General features: G+C 43.2%; 1 protein-coding gene across 3 annotated transcripts in view; it reads right to left on the bottom strand.

The window, feature by feature from the left end:
- The window catches only part of GRK5 (G protein-coupled receptor kinase 5), a 162,428-nt gene that overhangs the window by 47,953 nt on the left and 93,750 nt on the right, over nucleotides 1-20,725 (bottom strand). For 2 of the 3 annotated variants that reach the window (XM_071563031.1, XM_071563033.1), the window contains exons 3-4: nucleotides 13,362-13,474; nucleotides 4,950-5,027 (exon numbers count right to left, since the gene is read on the bottom strand). In XM_071563031.1, the coding sequence (XP_071419132.1) occupies nucleotides 4,950-5,027; nucleotides 13,362-13,474 (191 nt within the window). Of the gene's footprint in view, nucleotides 1-4,949; nucleotides 5,029-13,361; nucleotides 13,475-20,725 lie in introns of those variants that run through there. The other variant, XM_071563034.1, reaches the window with a different exon arrangement.

A 20,725-nucleotide genomic window follows, 5' to 3' on the forward strand; every position in this document is an offset into this window, starting at 1 on the left:
CGGTATGACCTGCTCTTCCAGGTTTCAGCCAGAATCATTAACAAGTGATATATGAAACTTTCCTTCAGGGAGATGGAAGGATTTAGTGATCAGCAAAGATGACTCACCCAGAAGCACAAGTGCTGAAGTTTGCATTTATTTTGGTAGTGAAAATAGGAAGAGGGAAAGAAATCTCAAGGAGAAAGTAACAAAAGGCAAAGGTCCTTGTTGTCAAGATTAAAGCAATGGTATGCAAAAAGAAAACTACTCTGATGATGCACAGAGCTGAGAGAGGGAGTCTGTGAGCAGGAGCCTGACTCAGCTGCATGGCTTTTCCCAGCAGACGGGCTCATATGTCATTTTAATTTCATCTCATCCAAATTACACAGATGTTTTCTTCTCCATAAAGACCTGATTTGAGTGAAGAGCACACTTTAGCCAGTAGACAAGTGGAAAGCTGGGCACTGCTGATCAGCCAGTGTCGCTTTCAGAGGACCTTTCCCTCCCTTCCTTATCCTATAATTGTTCATAGAAACAAAGACATATTTTTGCTTATCAAAATACCCATTGCTAGCCTTAGACTGGAGTAAGGAGGTTATTGCTGTGTCCAGCTAAGCTCTCACAGCAAAGAAAGTGCAAACATGGCCTTTATTCTGTGCATTTCCTGGAAGAAAGGAGACCGGACAGACATCCAGATAAGAAAACTAATGTTGGTGCTGTTCTCCATATTCTGCGAAATACTTTAATGGGGATAACAATACACATTAGACATCCTGTTCAGTAACATTTTTAGTACCCAGCTGAGTCCAAATATAAACTGTAATGGCATATGGAGACTGTCTTAAGAGCCATTTCAAATCAATTTAGTTTTATATAGCGTCTCTCAAAGTCTCTCAAGGAGATTTACAGTGAGAAAGCAAATAGTGGGCTAGTGATTTAGTACAGTAAGGCATGGCAGCTGTCAGGCAGGAAGGCAGAAATGCTGCATGGAGATGCAAAGCTATAATTTAAAAGCAGTACAAAGCTAAATATATCTCTTTGCTCTTCCAGTACAAGAAGCAGCCAGGTAATGAAGCCAGGCTGGGTTCAGTTTAACTCAACTTTTCAATGGAGCACTGAGGTCTCTTCCATTTACAGACAGAACTGGAACCTAAAACTGAACCTTTTCCACTCAGATGATGGGATGAGGAAAAAACAGGGAAGAAATATTTGTGACAAATTCATTTTAGCAGTTTTACCATCATATTTCACAACCTCAGAAATTTTAGACTTCCTGTGGGTTGGACTTTTGCCTTATGGGCTTATTAAGTCAAGAAGGCAGCTTTAAGTGCCTTTTTCATGGCAATTGTTAAAGTATAAAGCAAATTGCTTAAAGAAGCAAGACTCTAGTCAAGAAACCTTGACCTTGTTGATGTGACAATCACTGAACTGCTCCTGTGTACGGAGAAGGAACAATTTCACAGAGAATATTTCAAGGGTGTCTTCAGCTACAGGACAACTCTTCTGTGGGTTTTCACTCTCCTTCTCACCACTCAAGTGAAGCTGCTAAGGAAGCCATGAAAATGCTTGTATTTTGGCATTCTCAGCATGAAGATTACATGTACTCCTCACATTTGCCTCCCATCAAACACTTCAGAATTGGGCTGGTGGATATGAGTGTTTCAGCAACCTCAGGCAAGAGAGAGGGAATACTAATATCTTCCTAGCTGAGGACCTCAGTACACAGAACTGTGGAACAGTTCAAGGTGGAACAGTTCAAGGTGGAAGGGACCTTTGAAGATTGTCTGATCCAACCTTTCATGGGAAAGGGATCTTAGATGAGATTATCTGGTGCCCTCTCCAATAGCACCTTGAAACCCTCCAGTGATGAGGACTCTACCACATCCCCAGGGAGGTTGCTCCCACGTTCTCCTTCTTTGAGAGGCCTAAACCACCCATGTTCCCTCCCAGGTAGCAGGACACATTCAGTATTTGCCATCACTGTTGCCTGTAGGTCAGGGACATGGTGGAAGCCTGACCTGCTCATGCCATCCCTGGTGTCAATGAGGACAAAAGGTTTCTGGCCTCTTGTGAACTCCCCAATGAGCACACAGGAGCAGGTGAGGATGTTAAAGCTGTGTAGAGCCTGAATTGTGAGTGCTTGAAAAAGCACCTCTCCACTCCACCTTCCTGGCAAGTGCTGGTTTTGTTTAGTGGCCTCGAGGCTGATGCTGAATATTCTTTCCAGAGGTATCCCCTGGTAATGGTGCAGCCTGGCACTGCATGAGCCACATGAGGCGGTAAGTATTGATGTCATGTCTGTTCACCTGGGAAAGTGCTTTCTTTTCCTTTCTGCTCTGCAAATAGTATATGTTTTATTAAATAAAGTGCATGCTCTCTATGCAAATGAATGCACTTTAGAATGATGATACACTGACACATTGTACGTTAAATATGTATGACATTTAAAAACCTTAGAAAGAACTAAAAATCATTTATAAATATTAAAGATCATGAAGTCTACCTTTTGTTTTCATTTTGCTTCTGATCCTGCACTGTGAAAAATATTCCTCACATTATAAGACTGAATTATCTGTCCAAGAACTAAACCTATAATTTTATTCTCTCAGTCAAGCTGTATGTCACACTATTTTTATATTAAGATAATCAGGTTCTTTGAAGCACAGACACACACCCACTTAAAAGAAGTGTTCAGCTGAAAGCAGAAGACTGTGGCATCAGTGGTAATTTGTATCTTTCAAGGCACTGATAACTACATGGAGAAATGCAGATCCTAATGAAAAGAAGGTTTCTTTGCTGGCCAGGATGGCATTCCATTAGGACATTTGGGTCCAGATTCACCCCTTTGAAGTGCAAGTATCCAACCTGGCTTCAAACCACTGACTTCTACTGGCTTGAAATATGTCCTTTGGAGATACTTCTCTTTCTTGACAGGAAAGGGCAGTAGGCCATCTGCACTCCTAACCTGAGTATTTTAGTCAGGTATTTAAACCAAAATAAGATTAATCCAGGTCTTGCTCTCATTTTTTAAGGATTTGTGGTGTGGGAAATCCAGTACTCGACCCGTTATTATGATACAGTCAACCTTGCCTCTAGGAAGTATTTTCTGCTGCACAGGGCTTACACATCCCTCTGGGAAGAAGCACAAGTTTCTCATTAAGTACAAAAAGTACAGCAAGACCAATGCAGACATTAAAGCACCACCACCAGGGAGGCAGTTTTAGATTACATGTGAAGGAGCATATCTCTGTGTCTCACAGTATCACAGAATGGTAAGGCTGGAAGGGAAGTCACTAGTTTCCTTCTGCCCAAAGTTGTTAAGATAATTTGCAAGTACCAGAAAAGTTCCAGAACAGACTGTAGATATACTGTGCCAATTTTACATACTGAGAAACCAGGTACAGGTCAAATGACAAGTACAGATCATGGCAGAGAATGGAAACTCCAGCTCTGGAGTCCCGGTATTTTTCCTTCCTGTAACACGACCATTTTTTCTTGATGAAGAAGCAACTGTTCTCCAATTGGTCTTCACTGCACATTCACTAAACTATTCCATGTGCTTCTGGCTGCACTACAGACAGCAGGAGTGCCAGGGAACAGCAGTGGAGGGCTTTGGCATCTGGAAACCCACACCAACACTGGCTGAAGAGAAGCAGTGCTATCATTCCCTTACTTTATACTAGCTCTGCTATCAGCAAAATGCCTTTCCCCACTTCCAGATGGGAACTGGAGCAGTAGGAAATATTTTGCCTCAGTATTTGTCCCTCGTTTCTCTGTTGATAGCAATTTTAAGACAAAAGGTCATTTTGGTGGATTTAAAAAGCAGTGGAACTTCATGCCCCTAATGAATGGGCAGCAGGAACTCCTACTGGCAGCGCTCAATGGCTGCACATGGAACTAGCCAGGCTCAGTAAATGAAACCAGATCCCCAAATGCAGTCTGAGATAACCCAAAGTATGCATCAGAATTTATTGTAGGAAAATGACTGACTGGAAAAAGAGTGGTCTGCTCTGCCCCTGCACCTCCAAAACATATTGTACCATTTAAACACTCTAGAAAGACACCTGCCAAAACTGTGATTAATTCTCCTGAAGGTCAAATGTATTTCTCTTGTAAAACAGTTGAAGCAGCAATTGCACGTCTTTGATTACTCTTACGAAAGCAACTCAGGGAAAGTCCCAGGATTGCTCTCGTGTTTGAAGTTGGATGTTTACTGCTTACTGGCAGTGACTTTTGTTGCAAAGGTGAAATGTGGTCAGGAAATGATCGTAACCCCCCACAAAAAGGGTTAGTCCCAGTGCAGCTTGTCCCAAATTCCAGCAGCAGATCTGTGTCTCTGTTTGGAGTGCCACCCTGTGGACACAGCTGCTCCCATGAGCTCCTGTGCTCCCCCCAGCCCAGAGATGCAACACTGAGAACCACTGTGGGGGACACAAGGGTGGGTGGCAGCATCTCTGAGCTCCAAACTGGGCTGCCTCCTGCCAGTCCTGTGTGTCCTTGGCTTCCCTGGGGAACACGGTGCTAAGGGAGGAGTGGGAATTTTTGTACCAAAATACAGTGTCTGTTATGACAGACCCTTTTCCTGGTGCTTTCTACACAACAGTATATGAAATGCCACCAGCCTTTCTGAGCTGGACAGGAAATATGTGGGATATCTCTTGGTAACACTGAGGTCTCCTGCATCACAGCCCTGATATAGAGCTCTGCACACCGAGAAACAAGAGAAGCCCCTGCTTGTCCACAGATGAATTAAGATCCTGGTAAGCTCAAGTTCATCCTTAGAAGTCAATTTCTGGATTGCATTATAATTTTTTTGTCTCTGACTGTTTGTATAAGACTTGCAGGTTTATTCACTGGAGATTGCCACCATAAATTTTAGGAGTCTGGCTTACAAAGCCTGTAGCAACCTTGTTTAGCAAAGGTGTGCCTTGCAGAATTCCTTCAGTAATGCCACTTTGGCTGCCCCTTACCTCTGGGGTGAGGTATTTCATCATGATTTCCTTTCCTTTCTCTCCCAGCTTTTCATCTGGAGCAATTTCATATTCTGCCTGGAACAGACATATAAAAAATGAAAGTCAATATTTGCACTCATATTTCACCATTATAACTTCATTTTGGATGTGGTCTTAACAGAACACTCTGTATGAAAAATCTGAAGGATAAATATCATTTTCTGGTAGAAGTAAAACTTGTACACACACTCTTAATAAAAATCTGTGACTATATTTTGACCAAACCCTAGCAGTGCATTTTCTGAGGCTATGTCTCTTAATTAACACCAATAGAATTTAATTCATTTATATTTTATAACCCTGCCAAGCCAGATTTCAGAAAGCATTCAGTGATGAGACATCAACTTCATTTGGTTTTGCTCAAAGGGAAGGTGAATACAGAAGGTAATTATTATTTCTCTGAGTAGCAGAGAAAGTGAATGTTTGTTACTCTTGCCACAGTGGTATTCCAAGTGCCTCAATATACTGTCTTTTTGGTTGAATGTGTCTTTCCTATGTATTTATGTCTTTCTTTTGGTCTGGTAATACTTGTGCAAAGCAGAGAGAGTTGTCCATCGCTATTACTGATCCTTGACTCAGTCCCTCCAGAAGGCAGATTTCTCAGGATCAAGAGTAAAAAAGGAAAGGACACCATAAATAAAATTCTCTTTGGTTTCCCTGGTGTGTTAAAAAAGGAAGAACCACACCCTCACACACAAAGTTTACCTACATTTTAAAATTCTGACAATTCTATGTATTGCAGCATTACCGACTTTTGGTGAGTTTCAGGATGAGGTTTACATAACAAACTAAAGAAGCATTAATTGTGCACCATGAAGACATGAATCCCTCCAATTAATTTTTTGGATCCAAGGCAGGCATTGGAAGGAAACACGTGCTGCATGGGACCCCAGTGGCTAAATGACAACAAGTTCTTAGTGACATTCCTGCTTGGCACTCTCCAGGATATGAAGCCTTCAGATCCAAATATTTTCCAGAAAAAAAAAAAAAAAAGGACAGCCTAACAGCTTTCATGACTGTATTAAAAAAGGATCCTAGAAAATACTGCCAAACCAATTAAATAACCTGGTCCAATACAAGCTGTCTGCGATGAAAAATGAAGAGGAAGTAAAAAAAAACCTGAAGGTAAATCAGACTGAACTGGCAAATACTTGGAAGAACAAATTTCAGAGGTATTGCCCACTGGAAGATGTATGTACTGCTCCGGGCTGGAGGCAATAAATCTGCAGGCAGGCTGTAATGGATACCCCAGCTAAGCAAACCTGGGAATGACATGGAAACCACAATGTACTAATAATGCTGTTCCCCATCTATCTGGCCAGTGCTCATTGAGCTATTGCAGCTCAAGTCTGAACCTGCATATCTACACACACTCATAACAGGTTGCTTGAACAATCTGGAATTATGATTTGATTTTGTCTGGGCAATGACAATGACCACAAATGAAAGAGAATCCTGTATTGCTGATGAAAAATACACCAAAAACTAAAATCCACAAGTATAGTGGCCATTTTGGGGATGAAACTCTGTTCTCATAAAACTTAATATAAGTGTTTAAAAAAAATCTTCCATCCTATTTCCTGTCCTTTTAGATGGTATCTGAGTATGGGTCATTTCAGCTCTTAAAGCACAGACACTCTCAAATGTTTACAGCATCTAAACAGCATTTTTCTCCATGATTCCTTGCTAGGGGATACAGGAAGGGTAAGTGTAAAAGAACAGATTTTTTTAAGGCTGAAAGTTGCCTCTTATTTGGACCTAACAATTTATTGTTAGGTCATAGACAAACTAGGTGTTTTCATATAAAAGAAAGCAGAAATAATGTATTCTAATAAAAGAATATAATTGTACTTAAATGTAACAATGCAGAAGACTGCAAAGAAAGGAGAACTCCTTGGCACTGCCTCAGCATGGAAGCATCTAGGAGATCTTCTGAGTCCTCCACTCTATACTATTTACAATTTATCCAATAATGACAATTTATCTCTCCTTCACTTGGTTTTAAACTTTGGATCCTGGTAACATATTGGATCCCTAACAAAAAAACCTGATTATAAATCATTATCCGCTATTTGAAGTGCACCAGGAAGATGTCAAAAAATTTTATATCCTTTTTGGCAAAGATAACATAGAACATTTACATCCCATCCTGATTGTACAACAGCAAACAAATCAGGACAGTCCAGAAGACTGAAATTCATCAGGGATTGGACCGGTGTTCTGATGGAATCCAACATATGCAGAGCTAAATGCACACACGTACATATACAAAGTATCTCATTCTGTCTCAAGATAGTTAGGAAGGAATAAAAGGAAAGTTTAATTATACTTGCATTTGACATTCCTGTAAAATGTGACACGGTGGTGGTGAAGGTGGGAAGTGACAGACAAGTGAGGATGTGAGAAGAAACCATGATTTCCAAGTGTGAACAGTGTTGATCTCACTGCAGTTCTGTGCTAGAAGCCCATTTCATTTTGTTTCTAAGTTCATTATTATTTCTCCATTCAGTGTCCCTTTCAAGTCATTCAGCAACAGATACTGGTATGTTTTCAGACATGAACTGTTATGGCAGGAGACAGACAGGGATGTCCCCATGCTCCCTCTGACACCTGCCTGGGAAGCCACCAAGGTCCTCAGCTCTGAATCCTGTTCTTAAATCACAAGATACATCCCTTTCTTCCAGGATACTCAAAAGCACAGCTACAGTTTGCAAATCCCTAATTGCTAGAAATAACATCGTTACTTAAAATCCATGTGGAACAAAATATTTTCCATTATTCCTCTGATGAATCCAGCCATGTGTTTCTGAAGTCTAATAGCTTCTCCATGCCCTAGTTAGGTCAGACAGGGCCCTATTCATAGCTCATAAATGAGGGAAGGATTTATGATCACCCTGACTCCATGGGACGAGCTGCAGGGAAGGTTCTTTCTGTGGGCAGGCACAGATCCTTCAGTCCAAAGGGTGAGAGGATGTGGGCTGTCTGCTCTTTGTTGCTAACTTTTCTTTTGGCTGTTATTTTGGAGGTGGTTCTTGCTTTGGTGGCTCCTTCTTCCCTAGAAGCAGCCCTGGCTCAATGCGGGTATCAGGGTGCAAAGCATCATTCTCTTTGGAGCAGCTGGTCTTGGGATGGGCTGAGTGAGATCAGATGGGAAAAGGCAGTTCAGCTGGGAAAGGGAGCAACACAGCTTGCGACTGGCTGTGGGATGGGGCCATGGGCTCAGAGGCAGCAGGGCAAGAGGTTTGGAGGCAGGAGGTTTCCTGTGGTGGATGGAGAGCTTTCAGGGCAATGTCACAGGGACCCCACAGGTGCTCACATCAGCAGCTTTAATTCTGACACATCAATTTATCCAGTATTTTACTTTCATCTTAATATTATTTGAGCTCCTGAAACTGTGTGGCTTAAAACTATATGAAAATTGACAAATGGAGCCAAAGAGATGTCTCTGCAGACCTGGGAGGACACTCCCACCACAGGTAAGTGATGGCCATCTGCAGCAGCATGGCACAGCCACAAGAGTTGTTCCTTGTCCCAGGTGAAGATGGGAACAGATACTCCCACCAGAGCAATTTTGGCTTCTTGGTATGTTAGGAGCAGTGGAGTTACCTTCTAAGCATCTACAGGAGGCTACTGGCATTTCAGTCCCAATTTTACACCTCCACTTTCTCAGGTCCCTTCTCTGCTATCCCCATAATCCCTCCCTGCTCGGCTCCTGCTCACTCCTTCCTCAGACTGCAGACTCTGCCCTGTTATTGCTCTGTCCTCAACGGCTGTCCTTGCACTTGCCTCCGCTGGAGATTTAAAATCTGTGACTAAAATTTGGAAGGCAAACCCCAGACAGCTGGGATTCATAATAACTCACATTTCCAAATGAAAAGTGAACTTGAAACCACATTTTTCATATTTAAAGCCAGGGCAAAAAGAGCCCTTTAGACTGTTTAAAAACACATTTTGAGTTAATGAGTTTGTTGATATCAACAAACTGGCATTTCTGATGGAAAAAGCCCTGAACAGCTTTAAGACACACATACACAGATGGCTTATACACCATGTAAGGGACTTAACCAAATGAAATCTCCCTAACAGCAAGACAGGGTTTTTACAAATGGCATTAAATGGATGCTCGTTCATCCTTTTACCCCAGATAAGTGCAATGTCTAATGAAGCATTCAGCTGAAAAGCCCACCTGAGGAGATGTGCCTCTCACCCGGCCCCTGAGCCCAGATATCAGGAGCAGAAACAACCTGGAGAGCCAATGGAACTATTTTCCTCCAGAGGATGTGTGGCTTTGGTGCAAAGAAATAACATTGGTCAGGTTAGAGAGAAAACAATGTCAGGTTATTTTCTCCTTGACCAAAATTGGCCACATTCTCCTCTAATCAATCAAAATCTGGTCCACATTAACATACTAAAAGCCCTCCCCGGGGGAAAAAAATAAATTATGCATGTGAGTAGATAAAGGAGGAAAAGAAGTCCAGAAGCTAAAGTCTTCATTATAATGGCACATAAAAATCACAGGAGAGGAGAAGGGAATGTCAGGGGCTGGCACCCTGGGAATGTGCTGTTGAGGAGGGGACAGGGGCAAGAGGTCCCTTCTGAACTGAACTGCCGCCTTCTTTCCTGGAGGCACTGGCTGCAGAGAAGGAGCACATTCCCTGCTCACTGGTCTGCCTTTCAGCACAGGAAACATATCCACTCACACTTTATTTTAATGGCTGTCTTTCAACAGCTCCAAAGTTGTACAATGTCGCTACAATATTTGTAAGCAGAGCAAAGTGTGCTTTAGGGCTGTGCGTGAATTCTTTGTTAAGGGCTTATGGAGGAGCTGATTTACTCATAAACCATCTCTGTTTAATGATAATAGTTTATGTTCACATAGTTCCTTCATCTGACTGGCTGCACGAGGGTTGGTGAGCTATCCACTGGAGAGCTTTGTGGTTACAGGCACGCAGACAAGCACACAATGCATTCAGAGGAACAAGCCGTGGCCATCAGTACTTCTACTTGGTATTTTAGCTCATCAATCAGGACCTCTGTCATCAGGTAGACGGCTGTCTGTCCTCACAGCCTTACTGTGCCAGCTAGAAGGGATTGAAGTTGCCCCACTTCCTGGAGAGACACACTGACGGCCACTAAGCGGTCCCACAGCAGCAGTGGGAACCAAACACCCACAGCTCCACCAGAGCTGTGCTGCAAAGCTCTGCATCTCTTAGTTTTTGTCTCCTTTATCATCCAGTGCTGAGGCCTATTGCTTACAATCACATATCATTGTAGTCTGTGTAAAAACTGATGTGACTAATTACTCAAACACTGCTTTCAGAAAGCATGTAGAAACTTTATGCATCTGAGCACTTTCATCTCAATTACTGGTTGAAACTGGACAAGGTATTCACAGGTTTCAGAGGGAACTGACAGCTGCACACCTACTTGCATGCAGAATGTAATGACACAAATCCTTTTTCTTCAGAAAGCAGCCTAATAACTGTTGTACTGCTCAGAAAAACACCCCACCAAACCCAGATGCTACCATAATTAGATTTGCAGGAGACTACATCAGACCAGGTTAGTTATTTCACACAACAGCTGACATCAATGTCCAGCCAAGAGGGATGTTTTTCTGTTTCTTTACATATTCTGGCCTGCAAGGTCTGGTTGATTTTACCAGCCTTTGGAAGCAAAGGTGTAAGGGAGCTTGCAAGCCTTAGTCTTGCATAAGGGTGTTGGTAAGTTGTTGAGTATCTGTCTCAGCCTTTGGTTTCCTCCCAGAAGCCTTCATCACTGCTTCCTTTGCAGGCAGTTGAGTGCATGGGGAAAAAATGTATTAAAAATTGGGAAGCATCAATTTCTGGCTTCTGCCAATGACTTACTGTGTGACCTGGAAAAGTCACTTAGATGGGCTCTGAAAAATAGAGGTGGTGCTACCTCTCAATGTGCAAAAAACTGTGAGTCTCTCATGAACAGCTAAATATTGTCCTCTATTATTTTTTCTTTTTATTTTATTTAGTTTTGCATCTCATGTTAGGAAAATAACTAAGACAAAAGAAAATTAAGGCTCGTGGCTTTTCCTGCTTGGGGCTTGTTACAGCAGGTGGTCTCCAAAATGTTTCACATTCCTGGTGGTCTCAGAATAGGGTTGTAAAGTCAGACTTCTGGTCTCATTACAGGACATTTTTGACTAACATAAGGGCTTGGCCTGAATCCCACTACTCACTCAACACAGTGTGACCCCGTTGGGCAAATTTCAGTAGCACTCATCCCATTTAATGGCTATGGGCTGTGCTGTTTGACCTTAATGTTGCCTAATGCAGGGATTTTCATGGGCTGGGAGAAAGCCTGTACAGAATCTGAAATCAATAAACAAAGGAGACTGCTGTTAATTAGTCTTAAAAAGAAGAGAGAAAGATAAATATTCAGAACTCCACACAGCCAGGCATTTTGTTCATCAAATCCTTAAAATCCTACTGCCAGTCTGAGCCTAACTGGGAACAGACCACCGACCCAGAGGGATAAGGGCAGCTTCAGGCTGCAAAAGCCACATGGAGGTGGGTGCAAAGCACACCCTTGCAAAAGCATTTGGGAATATCAGTCCAGGATTGCCTGCAGACAGACCTTTAAAACAAAGCCAGTCCCACCACAAGCTTTTGCAGGGCCAGTGCCGCCTGTGCTGCACAGATCAGGAGAGGCCACGGAGTTTCAGTGCTTGCCACTGCTCGGGAGAATGACATGACACAGTGCCCTCAATTCCCACAGCTGGAGCTGGCGGAGCAGCCGGCGCGACAGGAGAGGCTGCAGGAGGCTCCGGGCAGTGCCGCAGCCAAGGCTATCACGCGGTGCCCCAGTGGCACTGGGGCAGACAGAGATGTTTCCTCGTGCCCAGATGTTACTGCTGCTGTCAGGGGATGCCCTGAGTGTGTGTGAAGGGCTCACACAACAGGGGCTTGTTCTCTGCAGCCCAAGGCACTGCTGGAACCAAAATGTGGTGCCTGCTGCTGCACGGAGGCATGAGAAAAGAACAGAGCACGGCCAACCCTCTGCAAACTGAGGGTGATGCCATCACTTCTGTCTGAAATTAAAACCACTTGGTTGTCTCCCCAAGGATTTCTGCAGCTTCCTAGAGGGATGTCCACTGCCCATCTCTTTGGGGCTGTCACACCTTGTGTGGCATTTCTGTGGGGATGCTTTTCCTGAGGTGGGTGTGCAGTGTTTCATCAGGGGCAGAGACCTCACTAGATGATGCTGGTTTGGTGCAGGACAAACACACCCGGGGTACCTGAAGTGTCCTGCTGCCTGCTGGCCTTGAGCACAGCTGCACAGAGCATTTGTCAGATGTTTTGTGTACCTTGATGGCTATGCTTTTCACCGGAGAAAATCACAGCCAGTGCTAGGAATAACAGGTAGAAGTCATGACTGGCTAAAACTGACTCGAACAGGACTTTATCCAACACCTGCTCTGACGCTGTGGATTTGCTGTAGTCACTGCAGTACTAACATAAACCTTAAGAGTCCTCTTCCAGACTGTTACTTTTACAACTTCAGCGCAATCTTCACATCTCACTATACTTCAAAATAGCTTCGCCATGGTACAAACAAAACTGTTTTATTCCTGTTCTGCTTTTGACTGTCAGTGTTAGTCAGGGAGTGAAGCCCCATGGACAATCACACTCAGCAGTGACAAATTCATTTTCCTCTGCTACGATTTCACCTTTTGGCTGATCATCATCCTCCCCTTACAAAGGTTCCATCAAGAAGTCACTGAGAGACTTTTCCACTGTGAACAGCTGGCAGTACACATGGCCAAGGGCTGCCAGACTGGGAAAGAATGTCAGGTCTCCCCCGGGGCTGGGGAGTGTTGCTCACTGGGGTGGAAAATGGAGATTTGTTTCTTAGTGACCTCAATCAAATCACTTCTATACCTTATGCCTCTGCTTTACCATTTGAAAAAATCAGAGTAATTGTCAGAATATTCTTTGTAAATCACTCTGAAGTGTACAGATGAAAAGGCTTGATAAGAGATATTAGCATTATCACACTCCCCATCCTCTCTTGTCAGTCTGTTCATCACCTTCCCTTTCCTCCCAATGCGTCCCAGCACTGCAGGCTTTACCTACATCAGAAGACACTACTCACAGCAGCTCAGCTGCTCAGGTGTTGACATGAGGGGAGGCCACACTGGCACTTGGCGGGAGTGCCAGTCATTATCATGCTCTGGTGGCTCATGTCCCTCAAGGCTGGCACTGCCTCTCTGCTGCCAGGGATGCTGGGCTGCTGAGGGGGCCAGCCCTCACATCCCATGAAACAGTGATTTCTAGGGGTCTCCTCTGTCAGGACAGCATTGTGAAGAACCCCAAAACATCACAAGAATTGACTTACCACCGAGTCAAGGAACCTAATGCAGCACTCAAGCTCAGGTCGAGTTTCACAGAACTGCCGAAAGAGAAGCCTTCCGATCGGCTGCTTTTCACATATGCTGCAGTAATCTCTCTCTAGAGGCAATAAAGAGAAGAAGAGAAGCATGAAAATGAGAAGAGCTTTGCCTTCTGGGTTGTTCAGGAATTTAGAGCATTGCAAATGAGTGCAAAACTACGACCCCAAATCAGAACAACTGCCTTCTCCCTGTCACCATGTTTCAGGTGTCCAAATACAAGTATAATTAATAGCTTTAAGACTCAAATAAGAAAGGCTGAATTTTGTAGAACTTATTTGGTAAAAGGTAAAAGCCATTCAGCTATTATGAAAAAATAATTTCTTTTTTTTTTTTTGGTGCAATTGTATGTAAAGGTACTGGTGATGTTTGTGGGATGTGGGGAGCAAATTACAAGACCTTAAAATATCAGTCATGCATTAAAGGGCAGAAAAATCTGGAATTTGTGGAGACCTTCCTGGATGCTTTCTGGATATGCACTAAAGCATCCTTAATCTCTGGAAATGCTCAGCTCACTTTCTACTAAACAATTATAGTACAAACCATGCATTTTCAAAGGTTTCAAAATTTCTGCTATTTACTTCCTGAACATTAAGGAATGGATGGAGCATATGGCATCTAACTCATTTCAGTTTCACACAGCACTCCTTACAGAACTGTATGTCCCCTTAAACTCCATGGTTAAATGCCATTCCCATTTGCTGGTGCATCCAGAACCATCACTTGCAGTAAAGCAAATGGTCCTTTACCCATCACAAGGACTGTCTCCAGGAAAACACAGGCAGAGACCAGGCATCATTAGCTGGCATTGCACCAGTACAAATGCCAAGGGCTTTGGGTATTTCTCTGGTGAGAGCAGAAAATCCCCCAGCCTTCTTGGAACAGCAATACTTGCTCAAGACACATTATTCCTCTAGAAGTACACACATGTCAAACAACATACTGTGTTTCCTTAGGCGCTCTTCTCACCACCCTCCTCGCTGCCATATGGCACTTGCTGTTATTATGGAAACAACCAGCTTCTAAACACATAACACAGCACTGCAAACAGACATAGGAAACCCACACAAGTTGTCAGAGCCTTGGTTACTTTCCTCTCAGGCCTGGAGTGGCTCCTGCAATGTCTTGTATTTCCCCTTTGCTTTGCTCTTCCCTCCCCCTCTCCCTTCAGCTGTATCCACTCCAGGGATGCAGGCACACAGCTGTGATGGAGCTCACCTTGGCCATGGAGGCACCCAGCTGAAAGGCTCACCTATCACAGGCCATGCCCTGGGGACCATGTTCTGCAAACACAGAACATCATAGAATCATGGTATGGTCTGGGTTGGAAGGGATTCTAAAGATCACCTTGATTCATACCCTTGCCATGAACATGGACACCTTCCTCTAGACCAGGTTGCTCAGACATTTCCAAGGATGAGGCATTCACAGCTTCTTTGGGCAGCCTGCTCCAGGCCTCACCACCCTCTGAGTACAGCCATCCTTAACACAAAATGCTGAGTGAAATGCTGGACTTGCTCCTCTGTAGCTGTGACAGGCAGGCAGGAGCACCCAGGGCTGCCTCTTGCAAGAGGAAGGAGCGAGCCTGCCCAGTGCTGCACCTGTGTGCAGGTGTGGCTGTGCTTCAGGGACTGGCTGCTGAAGTACTTACAGGGTGGTCACTGTGTTGGGACTAGCTGGATTGTGTTTTTAATTCTGATCTGGTCTTCTGAAGCAATTTAGAGGAACATACCAGCACCATTTTTATGCTGTCATTGCCAGTCCATTTTGGATCAGGATATCACTTGGTCTATCCAGAAGAGTGGAATGCTTTGATACTCTCTCACAAATAAAACTGGATCAAAATCACTGTAAATCCTATCTTGACCTCCAGACTATCAGCAACAACCCCATGGCACTGGTTTGTTTGATGAGCTGGAGCCTTCAGCATGGAACACCATGACACAGATACACAGGGCAAGGAAGCCAGTGGGCTTGGAGCTGCCTTGGGGGTGTCCTTGGGAGCAGTACAAGTTTGTGCTGCTTGACTGAGTAGCATTTTTAGTGAGAAGGTAATTGCTGAAGGGATGTGCAGACACACACAGTGCTCAGGTGAATAAAGCAGTTAGGAAAGAGTCTGAGCAGACCAGAACAGCAACTCACAATGTCCCAGAGGCCAGCACAAAGCCAGAGGCTGAACGGCTCAAGTGAGCCCTCCTGGGAGGTCTGGAGGTTTAGCTACATCTTTCTGATGATGCTTTCTGCTACCCTGACCAATTCTTGTGAGGGTAAGAATAAAACATACACCCAGAATACTGGTAGAACACGGTCTGCTCATGGCAGGACTCAATCCTTCCAGAAGCCCAAACCCACAGCAAGCTTTCCTCATGCTAAACAAGCAGTGCAAAGACTGCCACTATTTGGATCTTTAACAGAGTAAAACAAAAAGGAACACTTTATTCAGCTGGTTTGCTCTATATTTTCTCTTGTACAGCACTATGTGATGCATAGTGACAACGCTTGTTGTACAAAATGCAGTTAGTTTATCAAAGTTGTTATGACATGGTGGCACTCATCATAGCAGAGGATGATCTCCCAACAAAAGGGGTAGTGATACCAGTTAAATTAGCGTGCAAATTGCACATCCATAACTGCACTTTATAGCACAGCAGGAAAAGAAAACAAGCAGCCAAACACTGTGACATATGTGGATAAATGCACCATAAAGAAGACATGAGCACAGACTTCCTCCTGTGCTTGGCCAACACGTGAGAAGGGTGACCCATTCGTAATGAGGAAAAAGGAAATACCAGAAATAATCTCTGAAAACACAACAGCCTGAGCAGTTCCCTGGAGCCATTACTCCTCTGTCATGTGCATGTAACTGCTGGCTATACCAATGCAGACAATAAATACATGATGAAAATGCTTTCATTCCTTGTAGGTGACACAAACTATTTTCTTAGGCCCCAATCTTGCCATTGGCCTCACTAACTCAGCTGAAGCAGTCTGTGCTCAACTAATTCATGGGATGCATGGGCCTGGGGTGGACTAAGAAAGAAAAACATCTTTCTCAGCTAAAGCTGAAAAACGAGTGGATAGTTTTACTATAGCAAGGAAAGCAGAAGTGTTTTAACAGTCTGCTGCACCCCAGAGAGCTGGCTGAAGCACCCCGAGCTGCGAGGATGGAGAGGCAGGAGGGAAGGATGGAGGGGCAGGAGGGGGAGGATGGAGAGGCAGGAGGGGGAGGATGGAGAGGCAGGAGGGGGAAGACAGAGAGGCAGGCAGGTACCACAGCCAGGGGCTTGCTAGGGCCGGGGCTGGTTGCTGTGTTGCTCTCGGTCCTCGTGCCAGTAAAAATATCCATCCAGTTTCAAAAGTTTAGAAAATAGAAGGAATGATTTCCTGAGGAAATGGAAATGTTAAACACTTGGAAGTGAAACCATATGCTTATGATGATGAAGTGTAACTAAAACAGCCCTGAGAGTGATATCTTTGGTAGTCAGACCCTGCTGCTTCAGTGCAATCCGGTTTAATACCTGCAAAGTCACACAAAACGGAGGTGAAAAGCTGGGTGGGTCAAAGCCCTGGGAAAGCAGACAGTTCTCACTGACACCAAAATCTTTATTTAGAAAATATCACTGGCAAACAAAGTGCACATGCAAGTGGATTCTTCATCTTTCTGACAGAGTAGCAACACAGATTAATATAGAAAAAGTATTACATAAAATACCATCATAAACATCCATAAGATAAAGATAAATACTGTTTATTCTAAGTTCTAATGATTCATTTGCCTCTTTACTTCATAGCTTATGTATTGAAATACTAATTTCTTAAAGCACCCAGCACTGAGAACATACTAGAATAGTTACACTTGCACAGGTAGCTCCACCACTATTTGAAGGCTATGGTCAAACTTGTTCACCAACAGATGCTTTGATAAGGTTCTGAAAATATCTGAGCTCAGGCCTAGGAGAAATAATCCTACTAGTAAAATATCATACTGATCAACACACCGATGAAGTGAAAAACACAACACAAGGTAATGAAAACTGCTGATGACAAAATCCCTGACTGTCAATTAAAAGGGGAGAAAATCTAATACTTGAATTAGATAAAATACCCCCTCTGCCTTGTGAAGATTTTTTAGCTGAATTTCCCATTTAAATACCTTGCATTTTTTGGCTGGCTCAAAGCATCAGCCATTTGGGAGATAAACAGTGCTCTGCAGAGAGACCAGGCCCCCCCTCCTCTGCCACATTTGCAATATACCTGTGGGTTTTGATAGGTTAGTGCTGAGCTACAAAAGTGGGTGATGACTCTTGGCTGAAAAACCAGCTTCTTCTGATATTCAGTGTAATCTAGGGGTGTCTAAGTCAGACTGCTATAAAAAGTTGCACTTCTGCAACTCACTCTGAAGGGCTCCTAATCCAACCCCTGCAGTCAGATGATGAGGCTTCCTCCTGTAGATGTCTGTGGGGAGGGATGAGCTCAGTTTAAATCTCACTTTTCTGGTCTACACTAGCCAGGAACATCTTTTTGGCTTTTTAGCCATTACTGGTGTGGCCAACAATTATAATTCCATACTATCTATTAAGTAGCATTTTATTTTCCATGTACTGGAATCCCAAGAGAAGATATTTCAAAGAAAATCATGGAGAATTGCCAAGGAGACACACACCATGCTGCTGCACGGGAACATTTGGTCTCTCTATCGTTCTCTGCTATCTTTGGCATTAAATCAGCCTGGAATAAAACTAAGATCCAAGTGCAATGTAATTCTGCTGTCTAAAAAAACTCCAGAAAACAACAATAAAACCCCACAAGCAAACCAAACAAATCCTCTTTAACATCTGGAAATCCCAAAGAGGATCTAGGAGGACTTAATGGTTCATTTCCTGCTCATGCTCAATGACCCAAGAAGAGAACTCATCTTTGCTCCCCCTAATTTTTTCTTTAAGGCAACTCAAAGGTCTTTTAGATGTTCCAAATCTAGTATTTGTCTGCTGCTCTCTTCCTCTCACCTGCTTTGATCTAGAACAACAAAAGCCACATTAAATAATTGGAAGAAATAATTTAAATACAAAGAGACTCTCATTCCCTACTCTCAGGCTGGACAGTAGGAGCAGCATCAGAGCTTGAGGGGTAGCAGTCAGTTCCTAAAACTGCTGGCACACCAAAAGTAAAACTATTTTCCCAAGGGGCTGAGGCATGTCAAAGTGATTCCCACCATCCCTGGGATGGATGGAAACTTCAGCTAGAGATGTCCCAAAATTGTATGTCTCCCTCCCCAATCAGCTCAGGGGGTATTGTGCTAAAAGAGATCCTAATGAGACCAGACCAAATATAAAACCACTTCTGGGGCCTTTAGCCCATCTCAGCTTTCTTCAAGTAAGCTCCCTGACAGGGGCATACAATGAAATGAAGGGCAAAGGCAAGAATTAAAAGCAAGATTAAAAAATATCCAGCACAATTAACTAAACAGAATCTCACAGCCCATCATACACTGTGCACTTGCAGCATTTTCCTTCTTTTTGTCAAAAAAAGAAGACCAAAGCCTTTAAAGTTTGCAGAATTGTTTTGTGTCCAGAGTACTAATGGAAAACAAATTGCATCCTTAAACACTGAATAACCCCATTTAGAGCTATATAAATATAAATGCATTTTTCATTTAAAACCAGCAAGTCTAACACTGGTGCTTATAAAGATGTCTTATAATTTACTGCTGTTCTTCTCCAGCCAAAAGTGGAATTACCACTGTCTACATATAAACTTAATAAACAGCACATACTAAACTGCCTAGTCTTTCAGGCTGATGAAAGTTGCTTCTTATCAAAGGATCCTTTGTGGATGCTTTAAAAGGATTTAAATTGCTTTGATTGCATTATTAACAGTGTCTGTGTTGCTCTTGTATTTCAGAATAATCTGGAAAGCTGGAACATCAGCTCTTGCATTCTACAAAAGACGGTTTTTCATCTCTAATAAATATGTTTCAATAAAAAAATATAATCCTTGTGTTCAAAAGCAAGACCCTGAGATGGGCCTTGTTAACACTTCTGTAGTCCCACTGATTGCATTCTTATTCTTATTCTTCTTATTTTTTGATGGTGTTCAGTCCTGGAGATGCCATGGCCAGTCAAGACTTCATGAACTTTGCTGGGAACACATGTACTTGCAGTGCAAAATATATCAGGTTTCTCTCTTTGAGAAACGGCCAATACATGACCATTTCTGATGAAGAAACATGGATATCGCTGTTTAAACTGTAGAACCTGACAAAGTACAGTAACATCGTGAGGGATCTCTTTTTCACGGTGCCTACTTGGGAATGTTGCAGGAATGCATGGAGCAACAGGAGGGAAGTTTTTTGTCATTCTCATCTGTTGCTTTCTGGGGTTTGGGGTTTGTTTGGTTTGGCGTTTTGTTTTGGGGAGATTTACTTTAAAATGGAAGCTTGCTGTTGAGATGCTGAGGACTCTCCACTTGCCCTACCTCCAGCAATGCATTTAACAAGTGAGGCAGCCCAGAGGGTTAGAGAACATAAGACAGGAATAAAAATGTCACATTTCAGTTCATTCAAAAATTCCTAAGAACTGTGGCAGTAAGTCATGTTGTAAAAGGCTAATATGAGCGTTGAGGCTCCCGTGGGAATTCAGTTACCAGTACAACTAATATTCTGTGCCCTGCAGCCCTCAGTAGGTCGCTGTATCCATAAAATGGGGCTAAAGGACTGCCCTCCCTCCAAGCAGCGTGGCCAGAATAAGTACACTGAAGTGTGTGAGCCCAGAGTGCTGCTGGATAGCCCTGTGGCTCCTCACTGTTTGCTTGCAATGCAAACTCCCGGAGCGGAAATTCAGTCCAAGAGAGCACAGCAGAGTCTTTTTATACATTAACCACTATACAGCTCCAGAATTCACCTGGCACTTCACAGAGATTAAAAATGACGGCGCAGCCTCTGTCTTGGAGAGTGTTTACCTTGGCAAGTCTGGAGCCGTGCAGGTGCCGGATGGAAGTATTGAAGCCAAAGGGCTGTGATGAAGTTCTCTTGCTGGTGGCAAAAGCACACTCTCTCTAACCATAAATATTTCATCTGCTTTCTTTATTTTTAATAAAATATCAAAATTGTTATGACTTATGACAAGATAATGGCTTGATAGATTCCTTATTCTAAACAGCAGCTCGTTCAGGTCTGTAGTTCATTCTCTTCATCACTGTAGAAAGCTCAAGACTTAACTTATGAGAACACATTTTTTGGCCTTGGTTGATTTTTCTACAAAAAATTGGGGGACCCTCATCTATGCTGTTACAGCAAGCATTGTTTTGGCACTGA

The sequence above is a fragment of the Pithys albifrons genome, chromosome 9, assembly GCF_047495875.1.
Source record: "Pithys albifrons albifrons isolate INPA30051 chromosome 9, PitAlb_v1, whole genome shotgun sequence".
NCBI lineage: Eukaryota > Metazoa > Chordata > Aves > Passeriformes > Thamnophilidae > Pithys > Pithys albifrons.